Raw genomic sequence first — 26,101 nt, 5'->3', positions numbered from 1 at the left:
GTTCTACCGTTCCATGATAGGTTCTTTGATGTATCTAACTGCTTCACGTCCTGATATCATGTACCCAACGTGCCTCGCAGCAAGATATCAATCTAACCCGAGAGCTTCGCACATGATTATTGTGAAGAGGATATTACGCTACTTGAAGGGAACTCCTACATTGGGGTTGTGGTATCCTAGAAAAGGCGACTTTACGCTCGAAGGGTATTCCGATTCGGATTTCGGATGCTGCAAAGTCAATACAAAATCAACGACTGCAGGATGCCAGTTCTTTGGACCTAGATTGGTTACCTGGCAGTGTAAGAAACAAACGTCTGTGGCGCTATCTACATGTGAAGCGGAGTATGTTTCTGCTAGCAGTTGCTGCTCTCAGATTCTGTGGATACAGCAACAGATGCGCGACTACGGTTTGCAGTTTCTTAACACACCTCTTTTTGCTGATAATGAGGCTGCTATAAATATAACAAAGAATCCAGTACATCACGCTAAAACTAAACATATAGAAATTCGTCATCACTTTATTCGCGATTGTTTCGAGAAAAAGTTGATACGAATTGAGAAAATCCACACTGACGAACAGAAAGCTGATTTACATACCAAAGCTTTTGATAAAACTCGGTTTAAATATTTGTTAAAACTGAATGGTATGAAGCTTCTTTCGGTGTCGGATGGCATAATTGGCGTTGATGAGAGTACTGTTGCGGATGAAGATGAGAAACAATATGCAATGGTTTGTCGATTTTTTACTTGTTTTGGTATTTAGGGGGAGTAGTTGTATATAGATATATTTTTCAGAAAATACAAAAACAGTAAAAAATGCAAAAATACAAAAAACATGATAAAATTTCAAAATACAAAAACAATAGAAAATTGAAAAAGAGGTTGTGTAAAAAGGGAAAATGATAGTATATCGGCTAGACAATTACAATATGCTAAAGAATTGTAAAGATTAAATGAGTTAAACAGTCTCACTAATGATGTGTCGATAGGTTTTCGCACATTTAGTAGATTTATTCGGGATATAAACCTAAAATTTCAAAGTTGCGAAATTCGTGGGGAACACTACTTGGATATATAGGTAACCCCTGAAATCTCGTTTGAAAGGTCCCATATTCTGAGATACTAGGTCTTTATACTCAGTGATATCTGGGGTATTATTCCGGGACTTCTGCTGAATGGAAGTTCTGACCTAGTCCCCGAATAATACTTTATGCATTGCTTGAAATATAGCACCACCCTCAGCATAAAAAACGATGAAACATTGCAAAATGCTAATCGTATGCTGTTGTAACTAAGAGATCCTCTAAAGGGGACACACCGAAAAGTCGAAGTCGTCATCTCTCTGCGTATACGGAAGTATCGACCTGAGCTCTCACGGCACTCGCATTTAACCCCTGACAGATATCATCTGTGGTATACTCACCTGTAAGACTGAATATCTGGGATTCTGGATACGGGAGTATATTCAAGAGGTGGGACACATGAATGAGCTAAGTTTATAAGACATCTAAATCGTATCCTGAATAGATTGAAATCTGTGTGAGAATTTAAGATGGATCAGTATATCGACAATCGAGGTGAATTGTTTAAGTCTAAGTATGAAATGAAGCTTAACGGTACTTGTGATTTGTCTGAAAAGCTGATATTATTCCCTGACACGCTCGCCAAAAATAAGTTTGTATATAGTTTAATTTCTTTAATTTCTGCAATTTAAGTTTCTGTATTTCATTTCTTAGTTTAGAACATTTTTTTTAAATCCAAAAAGATTTTATTTCTGCTTTATTTTTGACAAACCAAAGTGGAGAGTTAATCTTTGGATTCTCGAAGGTTGAAGCAGATGCAGGAAAAGTTCTAAGCTGAAGAATGAGGAGAGTTTACTTTGTCAGAGTTTGTGTGATTTACAAATTAAAACAAGTTCATTAATTTGATGCTTGTTACATTTTTCAGAAAATGTTTGAAAATGTTTTACAAAATCAGTCTGTATCGTCAAAAGATCAACCAAGGTCATTAAATTGGACTTGATAGATTAATTGAGTAATCAGGGTCATTAACTTGGACCTGAATACTTGAGTGGATTTCTAAAGCTGATTGAGTTTGTGATTTATTGTTGAAAAGATAGAATTGTAATGTTTGATGGTTGAGTAACAGGTTTTGGACTTCATCATTCCCACGGGAGCTAATTGTCAAAGCTTGAACCAGATCAAGACCTCAGATTCTAGCATATTGAGAGGGGGAGTCTGTGAAAGGGGGAGTCTGGATCAACAGTCAAAGGGAAGTTTGAAGATGGAGCCAGGACAAGATTGTGAACATGTGAAGATATAATGCTTATGATGAGAAGACAGAGAGTTGGAGAAAAGACCAAGACTGAAGACTCGAAGCCGAAGACTTCGTCAACATCCAAGGGGGAGTCTGTTGGTGCACGGAATGTCTGTTGACTACGTATGCATTGAGTCTTAGGTTAAGATAAGTTAGATTGGAGCTTGGAAATCAAGATTAGGGTTTATTATAGAGGTTTCGCTTATATGAACATAGTTTAGAAGTGATTTCGCTTTTAGGGTCATTAAGGTTTCGCTCTTATGGTTCCTAGGTGATTTCGCTTATAAGTTCACATGGGGTTTCGCTTATATGGACTGTCATATAAGCGAAATCAGCAGACCTATATACACCTAATGTGTGAATTCAGTCTGTAACTTGGAGCGAAACCTAGTCATATGCTTTGTAACGAAACTCTGTCAAATTGCATTCAGAAAGCATCAATAGAGAAGGAATTAAAGAGGAAAAGCTGTTGTTACTTTGTGTACATTGATTCCGCCTTTATACGCAAAGATGAACTGCCTTAACTGACTTTTCGGGTCATAGAACGGTCCAACAACCATTATACATGATTTTTGAACTTTTGATATGTTTCGACCGTACCATTTCGCGTCGTAAACCATATCTTAAATATTATCTTTATCGTATATGTAACTTTTAGAATAAGCACGTATTCTACAAAAAGGTCTAAGTTTCACTTACCTTCCATCCGGTTATGCTCTTTTCCGCGTACTCGATCTATTTGACCAGCTTCTTTCCCAAGCCTCCACCTAGCTTGTCAAGCGTCAAACTATCATCATAATCCGTAAGATGGTTAGCTTAGTCACTATCACTTACGACTATTCCATCTTACGAAGTCTATGTCGAAACTACTATTCGACTTCGTCATTGGTTAGTTTGACTTTCAACATGGAACTACAAATAGTAAACTATAGTTGTTATGTTTGTTTCTTCTTCATGAGAGCCTCATCTACAAAACACACCGCTCATGTAGAAGCACTTAAACAGTGTTCGCTTCATGAAATAACTTTATTTCTCATCATCTTTCTCTATCTAAAACACAAAATCTTATACATGGCCGCCCTCGTTGATAGGTGCCTCCATATAGATAATCAGATACACACAATGATGACCACCCTTTTAGGTTATCAAGACTGAATGTTGATGTTACGGCTTAGGAATTACAATCTCAATTCCTATTGGTGTATGTGTGTTATCGGGAAAATGGGATGGCAACGGGTTACAAGTTGCTAGAAGTGTACATGGTTCGATATGGTTGGTTTTCACGAAAATTCAGGGTGTTACCGTTTGGTTTGGCCACTTTTGTGGTTTTTTTTGTTAAAAACTAAAGTTATATATAAATATATTTTATTTATGAAAAATTATATTATATAAGTGTTGTGTTTTACTAATATGGATATAACAATTCAACTAAACTTCATGGAACTGAAGATAGTAAATGTAGTTGTTGGATATTTGTTTTTCTTCAAGAGAGCCTCCTCTATAGTTTGGGTTAGTCAACAGGTGTCTAGTATATCAAAAAGCACCGCTCTTGTAGAAGCACTAAAACAGTGGTCGCTTCATGAAACAACTTTTGCTTTCTTCATCTCTCTCTCTAAAACACTAAATCCTATGCATGGTCTCCCCCCATTGATGGGTGTCTCAGTATAGATAGTTAGATACAAAACTAATGACCACCCTTTTGGGTTATGAAGACTGAATTTTGATAATACTACCCTAGGAATTACAATCTTAATTTTAGTTGGTCTATATGTGTTATTGGTAAAAATGGACGGCAATGGGTTAGAAGTTGCTAGAGGTGTTCATGGTCTGGTGCGGTTGGTTTTCACGAAAATTCACAGTTTTACTATTTGGGTTTTTTTAGTTTCATGGTTTTTGCCAAAAAAAATTATATATAAATATAATTATTTGAATATATGAAATATAACTATATATATAAATCTTGTATTTTACTAATAATAGGTCGAATTAATATAACAATTTAGATAAGCATCATGGAATTGCAAATAGTAAACTATAGTTGTTGTATGTTTGTTTCTTCTTCATGAGCCTCATTGACAAAATGCACCGCTCATGTAGAAGCACTAAAATATTGTTTGCTTGAGGAAACAATTTTCTTTCTCATCATCTTTTTCTATATAAAACACAAAATCCTATACATAGCCGCACCCGTTGATGGGTGCCTCCATATAGATAGTCGGATACACACAGGGATGACCATCCTTTTGGGTTATCAAGACTGAATGTTGATGTTATGGCCTAGGAATTACAATCTCAATTCCAATTGGTGTATGTGTGTTATCGGTAAAATGGGATGGCAACGAGTTAGAAGTTTCTAGAAGTGTTCATGGTCCGATGTGGTTGTTTTTCACAAAAATTCACGATGTTACCGTTTGGTTTTGCAACTTTCACGGTTTTTTGTTAGAAACTAAAGTTATATATAAATATATTTTATTTATGAAATATAATTTTATATAAGTGTTGTATTTTACTAATAATTGGTCCAATTCATATAACAGTTTGACTCCCTTTTTGAAGTAGACTCGATGGAAAGTGTTTAATAAACAACACATTTTTTTAAACTCGAAATTTAATGAACACATAATGTACGTAAAATAATGTAATGACGCATGTATGCTACCCCCAAAATAGATACATAAAAAGGGGAATTAGAATTCACCGGTTGCGAAGCTTTCCTTCCACAAGCAAACCGTCTTGCGAATACATCCCCAACACGAACTTGTCGTCGCACAAATCATCCTGATCAATACCTATGTCTCAAAATGAACAACCCATTTATTCCATATCAGGGAGCTACAAAGCTTGGCTGAAACCGTCCTAAAATGTATAACCGACGTGTTAAATCACGTACAAAAACCTCAAATATAGCGTTACCGAAAAACGTTCATGGAAGTCATCCTCGAAAATTTTCCCACATTCCAAAATAGTCCCTAACAACGAATATAAAGTTCTATGGGGCCATACCTTTGCATACGTGTCGTCCTTGGCGCGTTTGTACAGAGCTCGTGTAACAAAATGCGAACATAATCTTGTTTCGCCCATAACTTGACCATAGAAACCCAGTTTTCCGCGATCCACCACGCGTTCATCTTGACATGCCGGGCCTCTAAAAATAATCAGCATCGGCCCTCGACGCCACCACTGTTGCCAGAACATAGACCTGACTCTCCGTGTGTTCGGTTTTGTGCGTCGACAATCGAGTAGACTAACACTGGCCAAAACGAACTCTGATTTAGGCGAATAATATGTCCACGCATTCGTATCGATGACCCACATCATCTCCACCACTTAAACCACCACTACAGTCGCCGTACATAGAACAATGATGAAAACTCACACTTTTGCGTGTCTGTCTTCGTGTGGCTCGAAACCTGATGAAACGAACTCTGTTTTCAACAAATAATATATCAAAACGACCACGTCACCAAGATCTTTCCATCCATATTGGCTTCGCCGCCATTGCAAACGTCGTTTGGGACCCGAAACAGTTGCCTACAGTCTTAGTTTTCTCGCCGGATTCGCGTTTTGATGACGTATACCACTATCACGACCCGCAAACGCCCTATATAACATATAACAATAGAAAATATAAAATCTAATCAAGCTTTAAACTAAACAATCTCATCTAATACTTCAATACCTTCCATTAGTAACCTATATAAAAAAAGAACATCATGTGAACCCTACTTATCTTCATTTATCATCATCATGCATTACCTTGATCATCCTCATTCCAACCCTTAAAGAGAAAACGCTTAGCCAAAGGTCACCATCATTATTAGCTTCTAAATGTAGGCAATTCAACCAACCTACATCTAATATCTGCCTTCGATACACACACAGATGCCACACATTTTACCATAAAAACAATGTTTAAGCCCATGCACATAATCCTTCTTCAAAGTTCAAACAATGAGTTCCACCATAACACCATAAGTCCATAAGAAACCACGCATCTTGAACACCAGTGGCGGACCCAAGATTTTTTTCCACTGGGGTCCATTTTTTCGGTGTTCAAAATTTTCATAACAAAACGTTAAAATTTTCGAGTCGGTGCTCGTTCGGGTCGGGTCAGAGCGAAGTTTGAATTAGATTAAAAAAAAGTCTATACAAGGATTGAACCCATGACCTCTTGTTGGCAAAGAGAGGGGTTTGCCACCACACCAGCTTTCCTTTTCTTTTTATGGTGTCCACCTAATTGTATTTATGTGGTCCTTATAATATTTAATATACCAAATCTACTAATTTTTTTAAAAACATTGGGGTCCGGGGACCCCGACCCGCTCTATGTGGGTCCGCCCCTGTTGAACACCATGAAAAACCATGCATCTCCATAACTCACTCCGCAACACCATGACTCCCTGCAAAACACTAGCTTACCGCTAATCACTGACACTGTTGTCACACACTCACTCGCCTACTTAGCCATCACACACTGCCACCTCGTTGTCGTTATCATCGCCAAACATCATTGTCGTATCTCACCACGCACCATCGCATCGCACCATACCGTCCCTTCTTGTCACCACTGAAACCACTTCCAACCAAAACTAAAGCATTAGGATGATACTTGGATCGAGTTTGTCTAAGTCGTACAGACCAGACACGTCAACCTAAGCCACTCATCAACACCACTCGAACCCTACAGAAAATCACGCAAGAAATACGTTAACCTTGTCACAACAGTTGATAAACACAAGATTAATCACAATACTAACTTGAGATTATCTAAAGGATGGTTCAAAACCAGGGTTGTCCTTAGAATTCGGAGGCCCTATGCAAATAGAAAAAATAGGCCCCTAATTACATGTTAACCTCAATGACAAATAATAAGAATTAACATAAACAAACAATATAATATAAAAAATTAACTTAAAGAAACATTTTAATATAAGCAAAACTATTAAATATAACATAACCAAATCAAATGAAAAAGAAACTTACAAATGAATATGTATATGAGGATATTTCTTTGTGGTAAGCTCTCATTCAATTAAAAAGTTTATGGGCCAATCTAGTAAACATTAGGCTACAAACTCAATTTTTAAACAATTTTCTTCATTATATTTGGCCTTTACGGCCACAAGCTTGAATGAAATGAAACAAAAAAAATTTCAGAGGGGACATGTTGGTGCCAGGTTTCGAACCGGAACCTCATGTATAAAAATGGGATCGTGCAACCATTGTAGCAAAATGATCTAATTTAAATACTTATACAAATTGTGATAAAATCAAAGACTAGCTACTAAGATATTAATATAAAATTTGTATAATACACAAATAATAAGCATTACTCATCCTAATCAGTCATCATCAACTTGGAACGTCAGTACAACACTATTCAAATGCATACTCACAGTACAACACTATTGACCCATCTGACACTAATCCTGATAATCCATTCATCTAAATAATTATTAAGTACATTTTTCACTCGAATCCTGCTCAACTAAGACTATACGTGACCAGAATCTCGTCTATACATGTTCGCGTGTTAGTCATCCTTGTCATCACCTCAGGGCCGGCCCTAGGGGCTATTCATACTAGGCTTGGACCTAGGGCCTCTAAAATATAGGGCCTCCAATATTTAAAAAAAAATTATAATAATTATTGTTTATCTAATAAATACATATCATTCAATGTTAACAAAATAGCAGCACAACATGGTAAAGTCCTTTACTTCTAAAAATGAGGTCAAACGTTCTATCCCTCTATTTTATTTTGTGCTGTTTTCTTTTTTCATTTTTTTTAATTTTATTGCATCATATGTGCAAACTGCAAACTTGCTTTTATTGCATCATATGTGCAAACTTGGATATATAGCTAAAAGTAAAAAAGAAAAACCTTTATATAGTTTCTATAACAGTTTAGAATATGGTTACTATACTTATGCAATATTACACAACTTTAGTAAATTAAAAGAAATTAATTTTATATATGGATTTTAAATTCCTATTATATATCTTGGTAAACCCGTAGGCCGTTGCAGCTTCACTATTAACGTCGTCACATCAATATTTGTATACTGTAAACAGTATACACCTTTCACTCATTTAATTTTAATGAATTTGATTTTTTTCAAATAAAATGTAGGTTCGGCCTAAAATTGGATCGTCATCGTCGACGCCTACCTTCATTTACCTCGTGAACTGTAATGTCGACCAGGGCCCCGATGTTTTCTTTATACCAATTAGGGGCTAAATTATCCGAGTGCGACTCACATAAAAACCTAGGTAGCAACTCTCATAATCGATGTTTTCTTTATACAAATTCAAAGGGCCTCGACTTTGTTCTTCGCTTAGGGCCTCCAAAAACATTGGAACGGCTCTGCATCACCTTTATCTCTAATCAAATCACCATACGCGAAGTCAAAAGAGCCTTCTTCATTGTCTGCTTCCAACCTCGCAGCTCATATTATTCGCTTATACATTCCTCACACAACTTTTGTTCGACTCCATACTCGCTAGGCACCCCTGCCTCGTGATTCGTATTTGTAATCGTCGGTCATTGTAAGTTGACCTTTCACAATTCCAACACGTTGACCTTCACATGAAGGTTCCATTGATAGCACCCAATATTCTTATCATCGCCCATATCACCACCATTAACATTGACTATCTTGTCATTGATAACCTTGTCTATACCGTCAAATTTCATAGCTATTATCAGCTCGTCAACACACATGCCATGCCCTTCTGGTAACTTCAACAATCTCGTTAATCAAACGGTCATATCTAATCAAATTCCGTGTTGTCTCAGAACCTGAGCACTTCCAGATTCATCGCCATTGCCCATTATGTCCAAAAGTTGGGCATGTCGCGTCATCTCTCAATCGGCTACCTTATAAACGTCAAGGTCTGATGGTTAGCAGAAACTCATGCACCACCCATCAAATATCTGACAGCGTGAAGCACCCTTTCTATCTTAGGTAATGATCTTCAGGGGCTTGTCCATAACTTATTATGGGCTCGTGTACGTAGATACGAGATCTACTATCCAAATCATCATCGTTGTCATCGCGTCTGGGCATGAGATCCCACAAGTCATCCTCACAGTTCCTTGGAGTTTTGCTTTCAACACCCTCCTTAAACGTCAGTTGTCTCATCAACTTAAGCATCCTTGGGATTCCCGATTCTCCAAGGGTATGCATCGACCAGAATTTTCTTCAAGAAGTTCGTCCATAAGTTATCGTGTCAAATCTGAACGATACATTTCCAACCAAGAATCTTCTCCACAATCTTATCCAAGAAGTTCTTCAATAAGTTTCCTTGTGCCTGACATACCACGCTCTCGTGATGGCCAAATCTGAATAATGCGATTCCAACCAAGTTAGTAGAACCAATCATTGTCTCAGCACCGGTTCATGCCCAACTGGACACACGGCGTGCCCCACCGCATAGACAGCCTATATGTTGAGACCCAACCTTCCATTCAAGATACCACTCCTTAGATATCACCACCACTCTGTATTTTCATGTTTTTAGTAGTTTTAATCAGTAGTTAGTAGTATATTATCTTCCTTTAATCCAAGTTGTAAAAACAATCATTTTACATTCAATTCTTGTAGACTTTCTTTATGAATATTTCAAGTTTGAATGTGCATTTATTTGTCACGGTTGGCTTTCTTGATTCACTTGAAGAGGATGAACCTGATTTTATTTTTTAATTTTGGTTATGAATTTCTTATTGGTTTGTGTTGGTAACTTTGAGTGATTAACTTTCTTCATTGAAAGTGAGCTCTTTAAAACCTTTAAAATAAATCTCTAACTTTATGTTTGTTCATTCAAACATTCATGTTATCTATGTGACTATGTCTCGGTAGAATTTAACATGTTGACTACTTCAAAGAAGGTTAAAAGTTATTGTGAACTTGGTTTTGAAAGACTTGCTTTACATGGAAAGGTGGTATACTTGAATTGTAAAGACTTTGTTTGATACATTATCACTATCCTTCGGGAGTTCGCAGCAAACCAATGAAGCATGGTGATTAGGGGGTTAAACTCCTTGTCAAAAGTCATTATTTTATGTTTTTATTCCAACATTTCTGTGGTTGTCATGTGACATTCTTAGCATAATAAATTGTCATATATTTAGAAGATATTGTATAGTATTATAGATAGAGATTAATTTCCATTCTTATCATGTATTGTTTCCCCTATAAATAGGGTATTGTATTCCTTTGAAAGATCATCAATAATATCAAACCATAAACCACTTTTATGGTATCAGAGCTACGGCTCAAACCCTAAATCTTTTTTTTTCGATCGGCAGCCTATCGCTTGCATCCGATCTCTGTTCTTTTTTTTTTCTTCGATCATGAATAAAGATGCAGCAGCCTCTGACTCGTCGGCCAAACCCACACCCCTCCATCCCGCTTACACCGTAACCAATATCAACACCAAAATCCGAACCCTAGATGAAACCAAAGTGACCTAGACTGCCTGGGTCAAACTCTTTCGTTTACACGCGCGAGCCTACAAAGTTTTACATCACATTGATGGCAGTGACCCTCCCGCTAAGACCGATGCCGAGTACCCCATGTGGCTCGAACTTGACGCGTTGGTGCTACAATGGATCATCGGCACTGTCTCAGACGGCCATCTGCCTCGTTTAATGGGTCAGGTTTCGAACGCCCGTGCCGCGTGGCTCAAACTAGAGAAGATGTACCTGAGTAACAAAAAGGCTCGGGCAGCTGCCTTAGAAACACAGTTCTGTAATCTGACTCTTGCAAGTTGTTCGTCTGTGGATGATTATTGTGAGCGGCTCAATGATTTGGCAAACCAACTGGAGGATGTCGACCAACCGGTCACCGAGTCTCGTCTCGTGCTACAGCTTGTCAGGGGACTCCCACAAGAATACGACACCACCGCGTCTCTCATCCACCAAAACAACGCGGATTGGGATACCGTTCGGACAATGTTACAGGATGAAGTTATACGCATGGAAGCTCGTAAGTCCGCTGCCTCCTCTGTCCTTCTTACTCAACAACAACAACAACATCCCATTAACGCCTCTTCGGCCACAAACCACCCGAGCCCCAACCCAAACCCGAATTCGTATCCTACTTCTTATGGGACGCGAGGTAGGGGGAGGGGACGGGGTCCGCGATATCGATCCAATAGAGGCGGATGCGGACGCGGGACAGGGAGAGCACAATCCGGATGGGTTCAACAAATGCAGAATTATCCTAACTGGGCTTGGTGGGCTCCTCCGCCTTGCCCGTACCCTACTCAACCCGCCTGGCAGCAGTCTAATTTCAGCCCACAGCAGCCCATGGCCCAGCAGCCCTTCGGATCAGCCTTCTCAGGCCCGTCACAGCCCAACAGCAGCCCGCAGCAGACTGTTCAGGCCCAGTACAGCGGCTTTATTCCTGCTCAGCCTTCGGACCCTTCCGGTTATAGGTATAATGCCCTCAGTCCGTCCGACTTAAGTGCAGCACTTTCCTCTTTGTAGGTTAATTCACAAGATCCAACAAAATATATGGATACCGGAGCCGAGGCACATGTTACACAAGATCAAGGTATGATTCAAATCCCTTCATCATCTACTGCAAACACTAAAATTTTGGTCGGTAATGGTCAATGTGTTCCAACTGTTCGGTCCGGTACTGGTTTTTACCCACTCCCAAACCGAACCTGTATTTTACCAAACCTTCTTTATAGCCCCCAAATTATTAAAAATCTTATTTCGGTAAGACGTTTTACTCGTGATAATCAAGTTTCTATAGAATTTGATCCGTTTGGGTTTTCTTTGAAGGACCTTCACAATGGAAGAATTCTATCCCGCCATAACAGCACCGGGGACCTTTATCCAGTCACACCACCGCAACTTCCGCCTCAAGCTTGCTACCTCACCACTGTCTCTCTTCCCTGGCATGACCGTTTAGGACATCCAGGCTCTCAAGTTTTAGACATTCTTAGTCGTAATTTTAATTTCTCATGTAATAAAGACCATGTGTCTAGCTTTTGCAATTCTTGTCATATTTCTAATAGCAAGTGTTTACCATTTTATGCTTCTAATTCTTATACCTTTGCACCTTTTGATATTGTCCATTGCGATTTATGGACCTCACCTGTCACGAGTAAAACTGGCTATAAATATTATATGGTCTTAATTGACAATTTTTCCCATTTTGTTTGGGTCTACCCCCTTAAATTCAAATCCGAAACTTTCCCCACATTTGTTAAATTTCACCGCTTAATTGCCACTCAATTTAACCGCCAAATCTGTAACACCCCAAAATATGCAATTTATTTATGTTATTTGAAATGTCTAGACATGTTATATTTAACCTAGTTAAGTAGTTATACTAGTAATTGATTAGAAGGAAGGTTAAATGATAAATGAGCAGATTAAATAAATAGGGGGACAAAACTTGTTAAAAGCTGGAAGTTTTATGATTACTAGTAAATAAGAATTAATAAAAAACTAAAACACGCATACGTGTGTTCTCTGGAGATCGATCAAGAAGGGGAAAGCAAGGGGGAAACCCTAAATTCTGCAAATTAGCTAATTAAAAAGGAAATCAAGGCCAAATCACATGCATGAACTCGAAACCTTAACTATCTAAGCTAGTACAACAAGCGGTAAGTCGAATTTTCTGTTTTGGATGAATTGTAGAAAGTGGGTTTTGACCCAATCATGAAATTATGTGGAAATTATGTACAAGTAAGAGTTAGGGTTTCATAATGGTTCGAAAATTCTGCTTGAATTCTGAATGATTTAAGTGTATTACCCAATTGTTGTGAAGAAATCATAAACCCAATGTTTTGCATGTAAGCTATTAGATGAAAATTTATACATGATCTTGCATAGAGATAGAAGAATTAGTTAAGATGGTGTAGGATGAAAGAAAGTTATGAACTTGATTGATTCTTGTTAGTTTAGAAGGTGAATAAGTAGGGTTATGCAATAAATACTTGTACTTTGTGCTTTGTTGATAATGTGCACATCAAGTGTTTGACAAAATGCCTCAATGAAAATGCTTGTCATATAAGCCATAAACTTTATGTGAATTGAACATGTTTATGAAGCATGAGTAAATTGTATGATGTTTTATCGATTGATATGTGTAAATGAGCATGAAACATGAATTAAAAGAATGAATGGTTATATGTAGGCGTTAAGGAAGAAAGTTCGAGTCAAGTGAAGCAACAAGGGGATCAAGACCGAGGTACGCTTCTTGTACAAATTTTTGGTTTCATTATAGATATGTGTTTATCAATAATGTGTTAATTCGAATCAAATATGGAGAAAGATGTATGTATAGACCCTTCTCTTGAAAGGGTCGAATGATGTTATTGTAAGATTAGAAGGAATGGTATGAAGTTCCGTTGGAACATATTACCGTGCAAGGATGAAAGAATGTAGCAAAGCACAAGTTATCACATTTGTTTCTAGCCCGTAAGTTAGATTCTTGGGTTAAAGAAAGTAATTTTTGTTCTAATGAGTTTTTGATGTTGTGATCATGTAGGTAAATCTCATGTCTAGCTATCAAGCTCCGCCCGGTTCGAACACGCCTCAAGCCCGTCAAGCGTTCCGCATTTTGTAAAAGTCAGTGTTTAATACTTTGTCACTTATGTTTTCGTCTAGTAGTTAAACCTAGTTTTTATTATGTTTGTCTTTTGGAAACTTGTCGTAAGTACGTACATAAACTTAATGGTTTTGCAAGTAAAACATGGTATGTTTTGACGTGTATGTTGTGTCTTTCGAATGAGTTGGATTATGTAAAACAGGGGACCGCTCGTTTTTCAAACGGGTCATGCCCAAATTTCGTTAGAAAAGTACGTTGTTATTTAATCATTACGGGATGATGTGTAATAGTTTGGGATGAAACGGACTGGTACGGGTTAAAACGGGTTGGAAAGATGGCTGCAAAATAAGAAATTTATCATAGTATGTTGGGCGTCACCGTAAGCTACGGTGGCTACCGTAGCTTACGGTAGACACTGGGACAAAACTCCTCTGCCGTAAAGCAGTAGCTTTGCACCGTAAGAAAAATAATGCCACCATAAGTTACGGTGACACCGTAACTTACGATGGAGACTGTTTTCAGCCTATATCAATTGTGATGATTTGTTTAATGTTTTCTATCATACGTGAAGTATTGTAAGCGTTATAAGAAGACTCTAAAGAATGATAGTATACCTGAATATTAACTTTCAAAGGAAGTTATGTACTATTAGAATGATTATATGATGGAAAGGATGATTGAATGTTTGAAATAAGGAATGATGCTTATGTGTAGATGACGGATACGAATGAGGATGAAGCGACACGACAAGAACAGCTGAAAACTATGATCTCGGAAGAGATTGGAAGGGCAATGCAAGCAAGTATTCCCCATTTAGCCCAAGAAGTAGAGGGTCATGTGTTGGAAGTGGTAGAATCAATGATGGCGAGTAAGATGGACGAGTTGAAGGGAATGATTAGTGAAGTGCAAGGAAGGAAAGGAACTCGCAAATGCACATACAAAGAATTTATGGCGTGCAACCCATTACCATTCAAAGGAGAAATTGATCCTATAGCATGTCAAAGGTGGATTGCAAGTACGGAAGCGGTGTTCATAAGGAGTTATTGTGAAAAGGAGGATCAAGTGATGTTCGCCACCGGTTTGCTACAACTCCGAGCTAAGGAGTGGTGGGATGTTTATAGTAAAGAGCTTGGGGAAGAAAAAGTTCAAGTCTTGACATGGCAAGAGTTCAAGAAACCTTTTCTGAAGTACCACTGTCCACAATCTGCCATTGACAAGATCCAAGAAATTTCTTACATCTTCGTCAGAAAGATGAAACCATCGATGAAATCACCAACGTTTTCCTTGACAAGCTGAAGTTCTGTAAAGATATAGCAGGAACGGAAAGAATGAAGATAAACCGTTATTACGGTATGTTGAAGGCTGAATATCGGGAGTTCATAATTCCCGCTAAATGTGAAACTTTGAATGAGCTCATTGACTTGGCCCGAGATAGGGAGATTAAAATAAGAAGACATGCAGAAAGAGGTGAAAAGAGAGTATCTGAGAATGTTTCCAGCTCGAGCCCTTCAAAGAAACCAAAATTTCAAGATCAAAGCAAGAAGGATAAGGCGAAGGGTAGTATTCCGAAATGCAAAATGTGCGGAAAGTTACACACGGGGGAGTGTTTGAAAGGGAAGAAGGGCTGTTACAATTGTGGTCAAGAGGGACACCCATACTATAGGTGTCCAAATCCTTCCAGAACGTGTTACAACTGTTTCCAACTGGGTCATATTAAGGCTGAGTGTCCCAAGCTTCAACAGAAAACCGATAAGGAAGCAAGAAAGGAGGAAGCCCTAAGAGCTAAGGGGAGGATGTTTCAGATCACAACCGAAGAAGCGAAGGACCACCCGAATGTTGTATCAGGTATATTCTCATTGAACTCGATGCCTACGTACGTGTTATTTGATATTGGTGCCAGTAGATCGTTTGTATCCAGTGAACTAGTGTCACACCCCTCTTTTAGAATCGAAAGAATGCATGTACCATTAGAAGTAGAGATAGCCGATAGTAAGAGTTATTTGTTGCACGAAGTTTGTAGAAATTGTGAAATAATCATTGAAGACGAGAAGTTTGCCATTGACCTTATTCCCATGATATTGGGGGAATTTAAGGTTATAGTTGGCATGGATTGGCTAGCTAAACATCAGGCCGAAATTCAATGTGAGAAGAAGGTGATTCATGTGTTAACATCGGGAGGAAAACGAGTAAGCATACAAGGGGAAAGGAATATCAATTCGAAGCTTTGTTCTATAGTCCAAGTATACAAGTACGTACGAAATGGAAGCAAGGCATTTCTAACTTATGTGGTGGATACTAAGCAGAATACCCCTAAGATAGAAGAGGTTGAAGTCATGAACGAGTTTCTCGATGTTTTTCCGGAAGATTTGTCGGGGCTTCCGCCGGAACGTGAAGTAGATTTTAAGATTGAATTGTATCCTGATGCCAAACCTGTAGCCAAGGCTCCTTATAGGTTGGCCCCAACTGAAATGCGGGAGTTAATGGTACAAATACAAGAATTGCTCGACAAGGGATTTATACGCCCGAGTGTGTCGCCATGGGGAGCGCCTGTACTTTTTGTCCAAAAGAAAGATGGTTCGATGCGCATGTGCATCGATTACCGAGAGTTGAACAAGCTGACGGTGAAAAACCGATACCCATTGCCCCGAATCGATGATCTCTTCGATCAGTTACAAGGGGCAAGTTGGTTTTCAAAAATAGATTTGCGGTCCGGGTACCATCAGTTAAGAGTGCGAGATGAGGATGTGGCGAAAACGGCTTTTAGAACGCGATACGGGCATTACGAGTTCTTAGTAATGTCCTTTGGATTAACGAACGCGCCTGCCGCGTTCATGGATCTTATGAATCGAGTTTGTCGGCCCATGTTAGACAAATTCGTTATAGTTTTTATCGATGACATCCTGGTTTATTCCTGAAGTAAAGCCGAACATGCATGCCATTTACGTGAAGTTCTTGAAGTACTTCGCAAGGAGAAATTGTACGCGAAATTCTCCAAGTGTGCTTTTTGGCTTAGAGAGGTACAATTTCTCGGTCATGTGATTAATGCGGATGGTATCTTAGTAGACCCGTCAAAGGTGGAAGCCGTTATGAAATGGGTACCTCCCAAGAACCCAAGTGAAGTAAGAAGCTTTTTGGGTTTAGCAGGCTATTATAGGAGGTTTATCCAAGACTTTTCTAAATTGGCCTTGCCGTTGACCAAGTTAACCAAGAAGGATGAGAAGTTTTCATGGGGTGCAGATCAAGAGAGGGCGTTTCAAACCTTGAAAGAAAAGCTGTCGAGTTCCCCGGTACTAACCTTACCTGATGGAACGGAAGACTTGGTGGTGTTTACGGATGCGTCACACCAAGGGTTGGGATGTGTTTTGATGCAAAGGGGTAGAGTCATTGCCTATGCTTCTAGGCAATTGAAGACACACGAAAGTAATTATCCAACCCATGACTTGGAGTTAGCTGCAGTAGTGTTTGCTTTGAAGATATGGAGGCACTATCTATACGGTACGAAAAGTGCTATTTATTCTGACCACAAAAGCCTTAAATACTTTTTCGAGCAAAGGGAATTAAATATGAGGCAACGAAGGTGGTTAGAACTTCTTAAAGATTATGATTGTGAGATCCTTTATCATCCGGGTAAAGCTAACGTAGTAGCCGATGCCCTGAGCCGAAAGGATTACCCGCCTCCAATTCAAGTAAAGTCCATGAAGATGGTAATTACACCTCGATTTCTCGAAATGGTTAAAGAAGCCCAAATCAAGTCACTAAGCGGAATGGATTCTAAAAAGGAAAGAACAAAGGGGTTGGTGGATAAATTCGAAGAAAGATCCGATGGAATTAAAACCATGTATGGTCGTATTTGGATACCTCGATTTAGCGAAGCAAAGGGTGTATTACTCAAAGAAGCTCACAAATCCCGATTCTCGGTTCATCCTGGAGCTACAAAAATGTATTTGGACTTGAAGAAAAGTTATTGGTGGCCCGGTATGAAACGTGATATCGTCAAGTATGTTGCAAAATGTTTGACGTGTTTGCAAGTGAAGGCAGAACATCAGAAACCATACGAGAGGTTGCAACCGTTAGAGATTCCGGTATGGAAATGGGAAGAATTGACGATGGACCTAGTGACCAAGCTTCCTAAGACAAGGAAAGGTCACGATGCTATATGGGTGATCGTGGACCGCCTCACCAAGAGCGCGCACTTCTTACCCATTCGGGAAGCTTTCTCTTCTGAAAAGATGGCGGAGATCTATGTTAACGAGATAATATCACGACACGGGGTTCCTGTATCTATTGTGTCAGATCAAGATACCCGATTCACATCTCGATATTGGCAAGGTTTTCATGAAAGTATGGGTACAAAATTACATTTCAGTACCGCCTACCACCCCCAAACGGATGGTCAATCTGAGCGAACCATTCAAACACTCATCGACATGCTGCGAGCATGTGTGATAGATTTCGGGGGAAGCTGGGATGACCACTTGCCATTGGTGGAATTTTCATACAACAATAGCTACCATAACGGCATTTGAATGGCACCGTATGAATTGTTGTATGGAAGGAAGTGTAGAACTCCAATTTGTTGGGGAGAGGTGGGGCAGAGAGAAATTGCACCCAATGAGGTAGTAGCTAAAACTAACGAAAAGATCGATCTTGTGCGAGCCCGTTTAAAAGCAGCTCAAGATCGACAAAAGGCCTATGCAGATCGAAGGAGGCGACCTATCGAATTTCAAATAGGTGATTATGTGTTATTAAAGGTTTCCCCATGGAAAGGTATAATCCGTTTCCGTAAGCGAGGAAAGCTAGGTCCCCGCTACATAGGACCTTTCAAGATTTTAGCCCGGGTTGGGAAAGTAGCATATCGGTTAGAATTACCGCCAACTTTAGATGGAATACATGACACATTTCACGTGTCACAATTGAGAAAGTGTTTAGCGGATGAGACAGCATATGTGCCCCTTGACGATATTGTATTGGATGAAAAATTGAATTATATTGAGAGACCGATAGCTATCAAGGATTCCAAGGTAACGCACCTTCGGAACAAAACTATAAAGCAAGTCTTGGTGCAATGGCAACATCGGAAAGGATCAGACCTTACATGGGAGTTAGAAGACGAAATGAGGAAGCTCTACCCGACATTATTTGGTACGTATTAAGGGTTCAGGGACGAAACCTCTTTTAAGGGGGGTAGACTTGTAACACCCCAAAATATGCAATTTATTTATGTTATTTGAAATGTCTAGACATGTTATATTTAACCTAGTTAAGTAGTTATACTAGTAATTGATTAGAAGGAAGGTTAAATGATAAATGAGCAAATTAAATAAATAGGGGGACTAAACTTGTTAAAAGCTGGAAGTTTTATGATTACTAGTAAATAAGAATTAATAAAAAACTAAAACACACATACGTGTGTTCTCTGGAGATCGATCAAGAAGGGGAAAGCAAGGGGGAAACCCTAAATTCTGCAAATTAGCTAAATTAAAAAGGAAATCAAGGCCAAATCACATGCATGAACTCGAAACCTTAACTATCTAAGCTAGTACAACAAGCGGTAAGTCGAATTTTTTGTTTTGGATGAATTGTAGAAAGTGGGTTTTGACCCAATCATGAAATTATGTGGAAATTATGTACAAGTAAGAGTTAGGGTTTCATAATGGTTCGAAAATTCTGCTTGAATTCTAAGTGATTGAATGATTTAAGTGTATTACCCAATTGTTGTGAAGAAATCATAAACCCAATGTTTTGCATGTAAGCTATTAGATGAAAAATTATACATGATCTTGCATAGAGATAGAAGAATTAGTTAAGATGGTGTAGGATGAAAGAAAGTTATGAACTTGATTGATTCTTGTTAGTTTAGAAGGTGAATAAGTAGGGTTATGCAATGAATACTTGTACTTTGTGCTTTGTTGATAATGTGCACATCAAGTGTTTGACAAAATGCCTCAATGAAAATGCTAGTCATATAAGCCATAAACTTTATGTGAATTGAACATGTTTATGAAGCATGAGTAAATTGTATGATGTTTATCGATTGATATGTGTAAATGAGCATGAAACATGAATTAAAAGAATGAATGGTTATATGTAGGCGTTAAGGAAGAAAGTTCGAGTCAAGTGAAGCAACAAGGGGATCAAGACCGAGGTACGCTTCTTGTACAAATTTTTGGTTTCATTATAGATATGTGTTTATCAATAATGTGTTAATTCGAATCAAATATGGAGAAAGATGTATGTATAGACCCTTCTCTTGAAAGGGTCGAATGATGTTATTGTAAGATTAGAAGGAATGGTATGAAGTTCCGTTGGAACATATTATCGTGCAAGGATGAAAGAATGTAGCAAAGCACAAGTTGTGAATGTCACATTTGTTTCTAGCCCGTAAGTTAGATTCTTGGGTTAAAGAAAGTAATTTTTGTTCTAATGAGTTTTTGATGTTGTGGTCATGTAGGTAAATCTCATGTCTAGCTATCAAGCTCCGCCCGGTTCGAACACGCCTCAAGCCCGTCAAGCGTTCCGCATTTTGTAAAAGTCAATTTTTAATACTTTGTCACTTATGTTTTCGTCTAGTAGTTAAACCTAGTTTTTATTATGTTTGTCTTTTGGAAAACTTGTCGTAAGTACGTACATAAACTTAATGGTTTTTCAAGTAAAACATGGTATGTTTTGACGTGTATGTTGTGTCTTTCGAATGATTTGGATTATGTAAAACAGGGGACCGCTCGTTTTTCAAACGGGTCATGCCCAAATTTCGTTAGAAAAGTACGTTGTTATTTAATAAATTTAAAAAGAAAATTATGGACGTTACAAAATCAAAACTTTTCAATGTGATCTTGGGGGCGAGTTCGACAATAATGCATTTAAAAACTTTGCTACACAAAATGGCCTTCTTTTCCGCTTCTCATGCCCTCGAAAGTCCTCTCAAAACGGGCGTGCGGAATGTATGATTCGTCGCCTAAACGACGTCATACGAGCCCTTCTCATCCATGCAAACCTGCCTCCTTCATTTTGGGTGGAGGCCCTTCACACCGCCACATACCTTCACAACATCCTACCCACCAAACGCCTTAATTTCTTCACCCCTACCTTCGCACTATACCTTCGCCACCCAACTTATGAACACTTACGAGTGTTTGGGTGCGCCTGCTATCCAAACACCTCCACAGCCCAACCGCACAAACTGCACCCCCGGGCTATTCGATACATTTTTTTGGGGTACCCACCGGACTTTCGGAGGTACCGCTGCTTTTACCCGTAGTGCACATATCTCGTCACGTCACCTTCGACGAGTCATCCTTTCCATACATTATCCCAAACACCGTCTCCTCATATGGCTTCTTAGACGATGACCTCCCACCCACCTTCACATTTTCTCAAAACCCGACCATGCCTAGACCCACACAGACTGCCGGCCCAGCCCCTTCTCCTGGCCTAGCCTTCCCTCCGCCCCACCCATTACCCACCTCACGTCCAGCCCCTTCTCTGACTTACTCTAGACGCCCTAAACCAACCCAGCCATCGGCCCACATACCACAATCCTCCACTGTTCCACCCGGCTTTTCACCTCGGCCCAACCCACCCACTACGGCCCAACCTCATACACCCACTAACACTCACCCAATGACTACCCGCTCAAAAACCGGCTCACTTAAACCTCAAACACCATTAAATTTACACACTTCTACCATCTCTCCTATTCCCGATACCTATGCCAAAGCCTTTACCGACCCTCATTGGACACATGCTATGTAGGCTGAAGTTATTGCTTTGCAGGAAAATGATACTTAGGATTTGGTCCGAAGGCCTTCTAACCGACCCGTTAGTCGCTGCATGTGGCTATTTCGCCATAAATTTCGGTCAGATGGATCCTTGGAGCGCTATAAAGTGCGTTTTGTGGTTAATGGGAAGTCACAGACTGTCGGGGTTGACGGTGAAGACACGTTTAGCCCAGTTGTTAAACCGGCTACTATTAGAACAGTTTTGTCTTTGGTTGTTTCACGCTCTTGGCCCATCCATCAGTTGGATGTCAAGAACGCCTTCTTACATGATCATTTGCAGGAGACAGTGTTCATGCATCAGCCTCCGGGATTCGTTGATAAACGTTTCCCGAATTTTGTGTGCCGTTTGAAGAAATCCTTTTATGGTTTGAAGCAGGCACCACGTGCGTGGTATACTCGATTTGCCACTTATATTTTGTCATAGGGGTTTCAAAGCAGTGCTTGTGACAACTCACTATTTATTTTTAAGAAAGGCCCACATACCGCTTACTTGTTACTATATGTGGACGACATCATTCTTACGACGTCTACGGATGCTCTTCTTCAGGATATTATTAGTGCACTCTCTCGAGAGTTTGCCATGACAGATCTTGGGCGTTTACATCTTTTTTTGGGCATTACGGTTACTCACACGTTGAATGGATTGTTTTTATCACAGTCTCAATACACTAAAGACATCATTCAACAGGCTTCGATGACTTCTTGTAAGCCTTGTACCACATCTGTGGACTTATCCGCGAAATTGAGTGCCACAGACGGCCCCCTATTTCACGACCCTACTTTGTACCGGAGCTTGGCAGGTGCGTTACAATATTTAACTTTCACTCAGCCTGATATTTCTTATGCAGTTCAATAGGTGTGCCTATTCATGCACGAGCCTCGTGACTCACATTTTTCTTTCATGAAGAGGATCATTCGGTATTTACAGGGACCATTCATTATGGTATTCGGCTTACCAAATCATCTACCAACTCTCTTGTGGCTTATTCTGATGCCGACTGGGGCGGTTGTCCAGACTCGCGCCGTTCCACCAGTGGTTACTGTGTTTTTCTCGGTGATAATTTAATCTCCTGGTCTTCCAAGCGTCAACCCACTGTTTCACGATCAAGTGCGGAAGCAGAGTACAGGAGCGTTGCAAACGCCGTGGCCGAAGCAACATGGATTCGAAATCTCTTACTTGAGCTGCACGTCCCTCTTTTGCAGGCATCTGTGGTTTATTGTGATAATGTGTCTGCAGTTTACTTGTCTAATAATCCAGTTCAGCATCAACGGACGAAACATGTAGAGATTGACATTCACTTTGTTCGCGAAAAGGTCCGCATTGGTCATATTCGTGTTTTACATGTCCCTTCTGCTTCTCAGTATGCTGATATCTTCACAAAGGGATTGTCTCGGGAGTTATTTCAGTCTTTTCGGTCCAGTTTAACCGTCTGCTCCGCGCCGATCAAACTAAGGGGGAATCTTAGCATAATAAATTGTCATATATTTAGAAGATATTGTATAGTATTATAGATAGAGATTAGTTTCCATTCTTATCATGCATTGTTTCCCCTATAAATAGGGTATTGTATTCCTTTGAAAGATCATCAATAATATCAGACCATAAACCACTTTTAGACATGACCATGGTAACTTGACCATGGTAACATTCCAATATTATCGTGGGGATTGACACCGTAAATGGGTTGTTTCATCTTATTGCACTAACACACACATTTCAAAAACCCCTTATTTGTATTTAACTTTACAATGACCGATTACCGATATTGAAAGCATTTGTGTTCTTGGACGTTATCTATACGATGAGTGCAGTTGACCTGTGTGTATCATAGTGAGCGGGCATATTATATCGTATTTTATAAATTTAAAGTTTGTTCTTTGTGCTTAAAATTCATCATTATTATATTATTATATACCACCATGAGCATACCCGTAGAGATAAGATCTTACACGGATCAAGTTGTAGATGATGTGCTTAAATTTACACATATTTACCGCATGATTTTACCCCCCAATTTACGCATGTTTATTGGAAATTTCACAAGAACAGACACTTATTTGTTTTATTTGTGACTTTCAAGGCTAAACGGGTATACATAGTTTCGGGTAATCGGTCAAGTATCACCTAATTCCATACTTGTCCCATATCCACAAAATATTTTTTTCCAATCCACTACTAGTCGTATACCCATCGGGTATTGTGTATACCCATCACAAATGCTTCAGGTTCAGGTATACCCGTCGGGTTCGACTGTTTTTTACCATCCCTAATCCCATAGACCCATAACATCAAGACTAACAAATCATGGGCTTGAGACAACCATTTGAGTCTTGAATATGTGGGCTCATATACATATACATATTTGTTGGTCATTTGTGCAAAAGGTAATGAAATTGGGATCGTACCATTTGTATTTCTAGTTTATCAAAAACATATGTGTTCGATAATAATCGAACAAAAAGTACAAATTAATCTTCTTATTTTCATATTAAATTGACATATGTCCGAAAATGATGAGCTTAGGGGATAAGGAGTGGCAGCAGCAAAGGCATGCGGCACCGATCGGTGACCGATGCCAGCCTTTTTACCGCCCTGTTTTACCGATTGGGGGGGAGAGAAATCGGTGAGGGAACACCGAATCGGGGAGAGGGAGGGAAGGGGAGAGAGTGGGGGTGTGTGGTGGGGTCCATACCATCTCAACCAATCACACATTTTTCTTTTTTTTTTTAAATAGTTTACCAATTCATGAAGTGTCTAACCATTGCCAACACTTTTGAGCATAGTTTACCACTTTGACATGGCACACTCTCATCAATTGAATTTAAAGTTTACCACTTTCAAGTGTCTAACCACTCCCTACGCCCTTACGGTTCCTTTGTCAACATAGAATACAAGTCATGTTGCTTTTGTCAAACGGTTCTATTTCGACTGGTTCCAACCCAGAAAAGATAAATCACAAACTGGAAACGGATTGGTTGTAAAAGTTCATGTCGGTACCGGGTCGGCCAACCCGACAAGATTCCACACAACCCTAATGCTTGGTTTTTTGTATTTTTTTTAACGGCAAATTTCTTTAATCGTGTCTTCTGTGTGATTCGAACTCAAGACATTCCCTTCCCAAGATGTTTGAAGGCTTTGCCATTGCATATCATCAAATCTCAAGCTAAATCCGGTTAAAAGATTATAAAAGTTTAATTGTAATTTGTAAATATAATATGCTCAAGAAGGATTACAATTTTCTTAGTTATGGAGGGAGTTCTGTTGGATATTTTAGTGTAATTTGAGATTGTGTGTGACATACAAATAAGAGTGCATGCTTATTCGAATGTCATCGGCTCTAACGGGGGATCCAAGGGGGCAGCGCCCCCGAGAGAAGTGGGGTCCAAGGGGCGGCAGCCCCTGGCGGGGTCCAAGGGGCAGAGCCCCTGGCTGGGGTCGAGCTAAATATGCACTTTTGAAACATGAGGGACTAAAGGTGTTTTTGTTCAAAACGAAAACTGCAAGCAGTTGTGGAAAACTGCAAATACGCTCTTTCAAACAGTTTTGCAAAACCCTAGACGTTTTTACAGTTCGTGAGAATCCCTCAAAATTCTCTCAACCAAATTCTCATACAGAAATCTAGAATCAATTCTGATTTTATCCGATCAAAGATTGGTAGCCACTCCAATTGTTTGATCTGAAAGTGATTACAGGACTTCAGATTTATCCAAGCAATTTCGAATTTCCCCAACAAAGATCAAACAATTCAGTGAAGATGACAAGCGGTGGTGAATCTGCGAAGGCTATGACGAACAAATTTGCGAAATTGGACAAGTCTGAAGGACAAGACTTCCGTCGCTGGCAAAAGAAGATGCATTTCCTGTTGACGACATTGAATGTGGTGTACGTTCTGAGTACCCCAATGCCTGAGGAAGTGACGAATGAGCTGCCGGAACTAACTAGGAAGCGTGAAAGTGGCTTAATGATGATTACATCTGTCGTAGGCATATTCTGAATGGTATGTGTGACTCTCTTTTTGATATATATCAAAATGTTGAATCTGCAAAAGAACTGTGGGAATTACTAGAGGCCAAATACATGGCTGAAGACACATCTAGTAAGAAATTCTTAGTCAGTGATTTTATGAATTATAAAATGGTTGATGATAGATCCATCATGGAACAATATAATGAATGTCTAAGAATTCTGGGTCAATTCGAACAACATGGTTTAAAGATGGATGAAGCAATTTCTGTTCCATCTATCATTGATAAACTTCCTCCTTCTTGGAAAGATTTTAAACATACTTTAAAACATAAGAAGGAGGAAATGAATCTGGTTGAACTTGGAAGTTGTTTTCGAATTGAGGAGTCTTGTCGGGCCATGGAAAATGTTAACAAAGATAAACAAGTTGGTGGGTCTTCTATTAACATGGTGGAAGAAAGTGGTCCTAGT

General features: G+C 39.3%; 1 protein-coding gene and 2 long non-coding RNA genes across 3 annotated transcripts; all 3 read left to right on the top strand.

The window, feature by feature from the left end:
• Positions 1-10,893: 10,893 nt before the first annotated feature.
• LOC110931891 lies at positions 10,894-11,808 on the top strand. The gene has a single exon (XM_022175263.1). It carries the CDS (start codon positions 10,894-10,896, stop codon positions 11,806-11,808), a length of 915 nt encoding a protein of 304 aa, XP_022030955.1.
• Positions 11,809-12,870: 1,062 nt separating this feature from the next.
• Positions 12,871-13,912, top strand: LOC110927907. Its single transcript, XR_002585996.2, has 3 exons — positions 12,871-12,941; positions 13,475-13,528; positions 13,829-13,912. It is a non-coding gene; the product is annotated as an uncharacterized LOC110927907 (long non-coding RNA).
• Positions 13,913-19,350: 5,438 nt separating this feature from the next.
• Positions 19,351-20,426, top strand: LOC110927906. The gene is made up of 3 exons (XR_002585995.1): positions 19,351-19,439; positions 19,980-20,033; positions 20,340-20,426. It is a non-coding gene; the product is annotated as an uncharacterized LOC110927906 (long non-coding RNA).
• Positions 20,427-26,101: the final 5,675 nt, after the last annotated feature.

This window comes from Helianthus annuus, chromosome 3, assembly GCF_002127325.2.
Source record: "Helianthus annuus cultivar XRQ/B chromosome 3, HanXRQr2.0-SUNRISE, whole genome shotgun sequence".
Lineage (NCBI taxonomy): Eukaryota > Viridiplantae > Streptophyta > Magnoliopsida > Asterales > Asteraceae > Helianthus > Helianthus annuus.
This window is presented reverse-complemented; position numbering and strand designations above follow the sequence as displayed.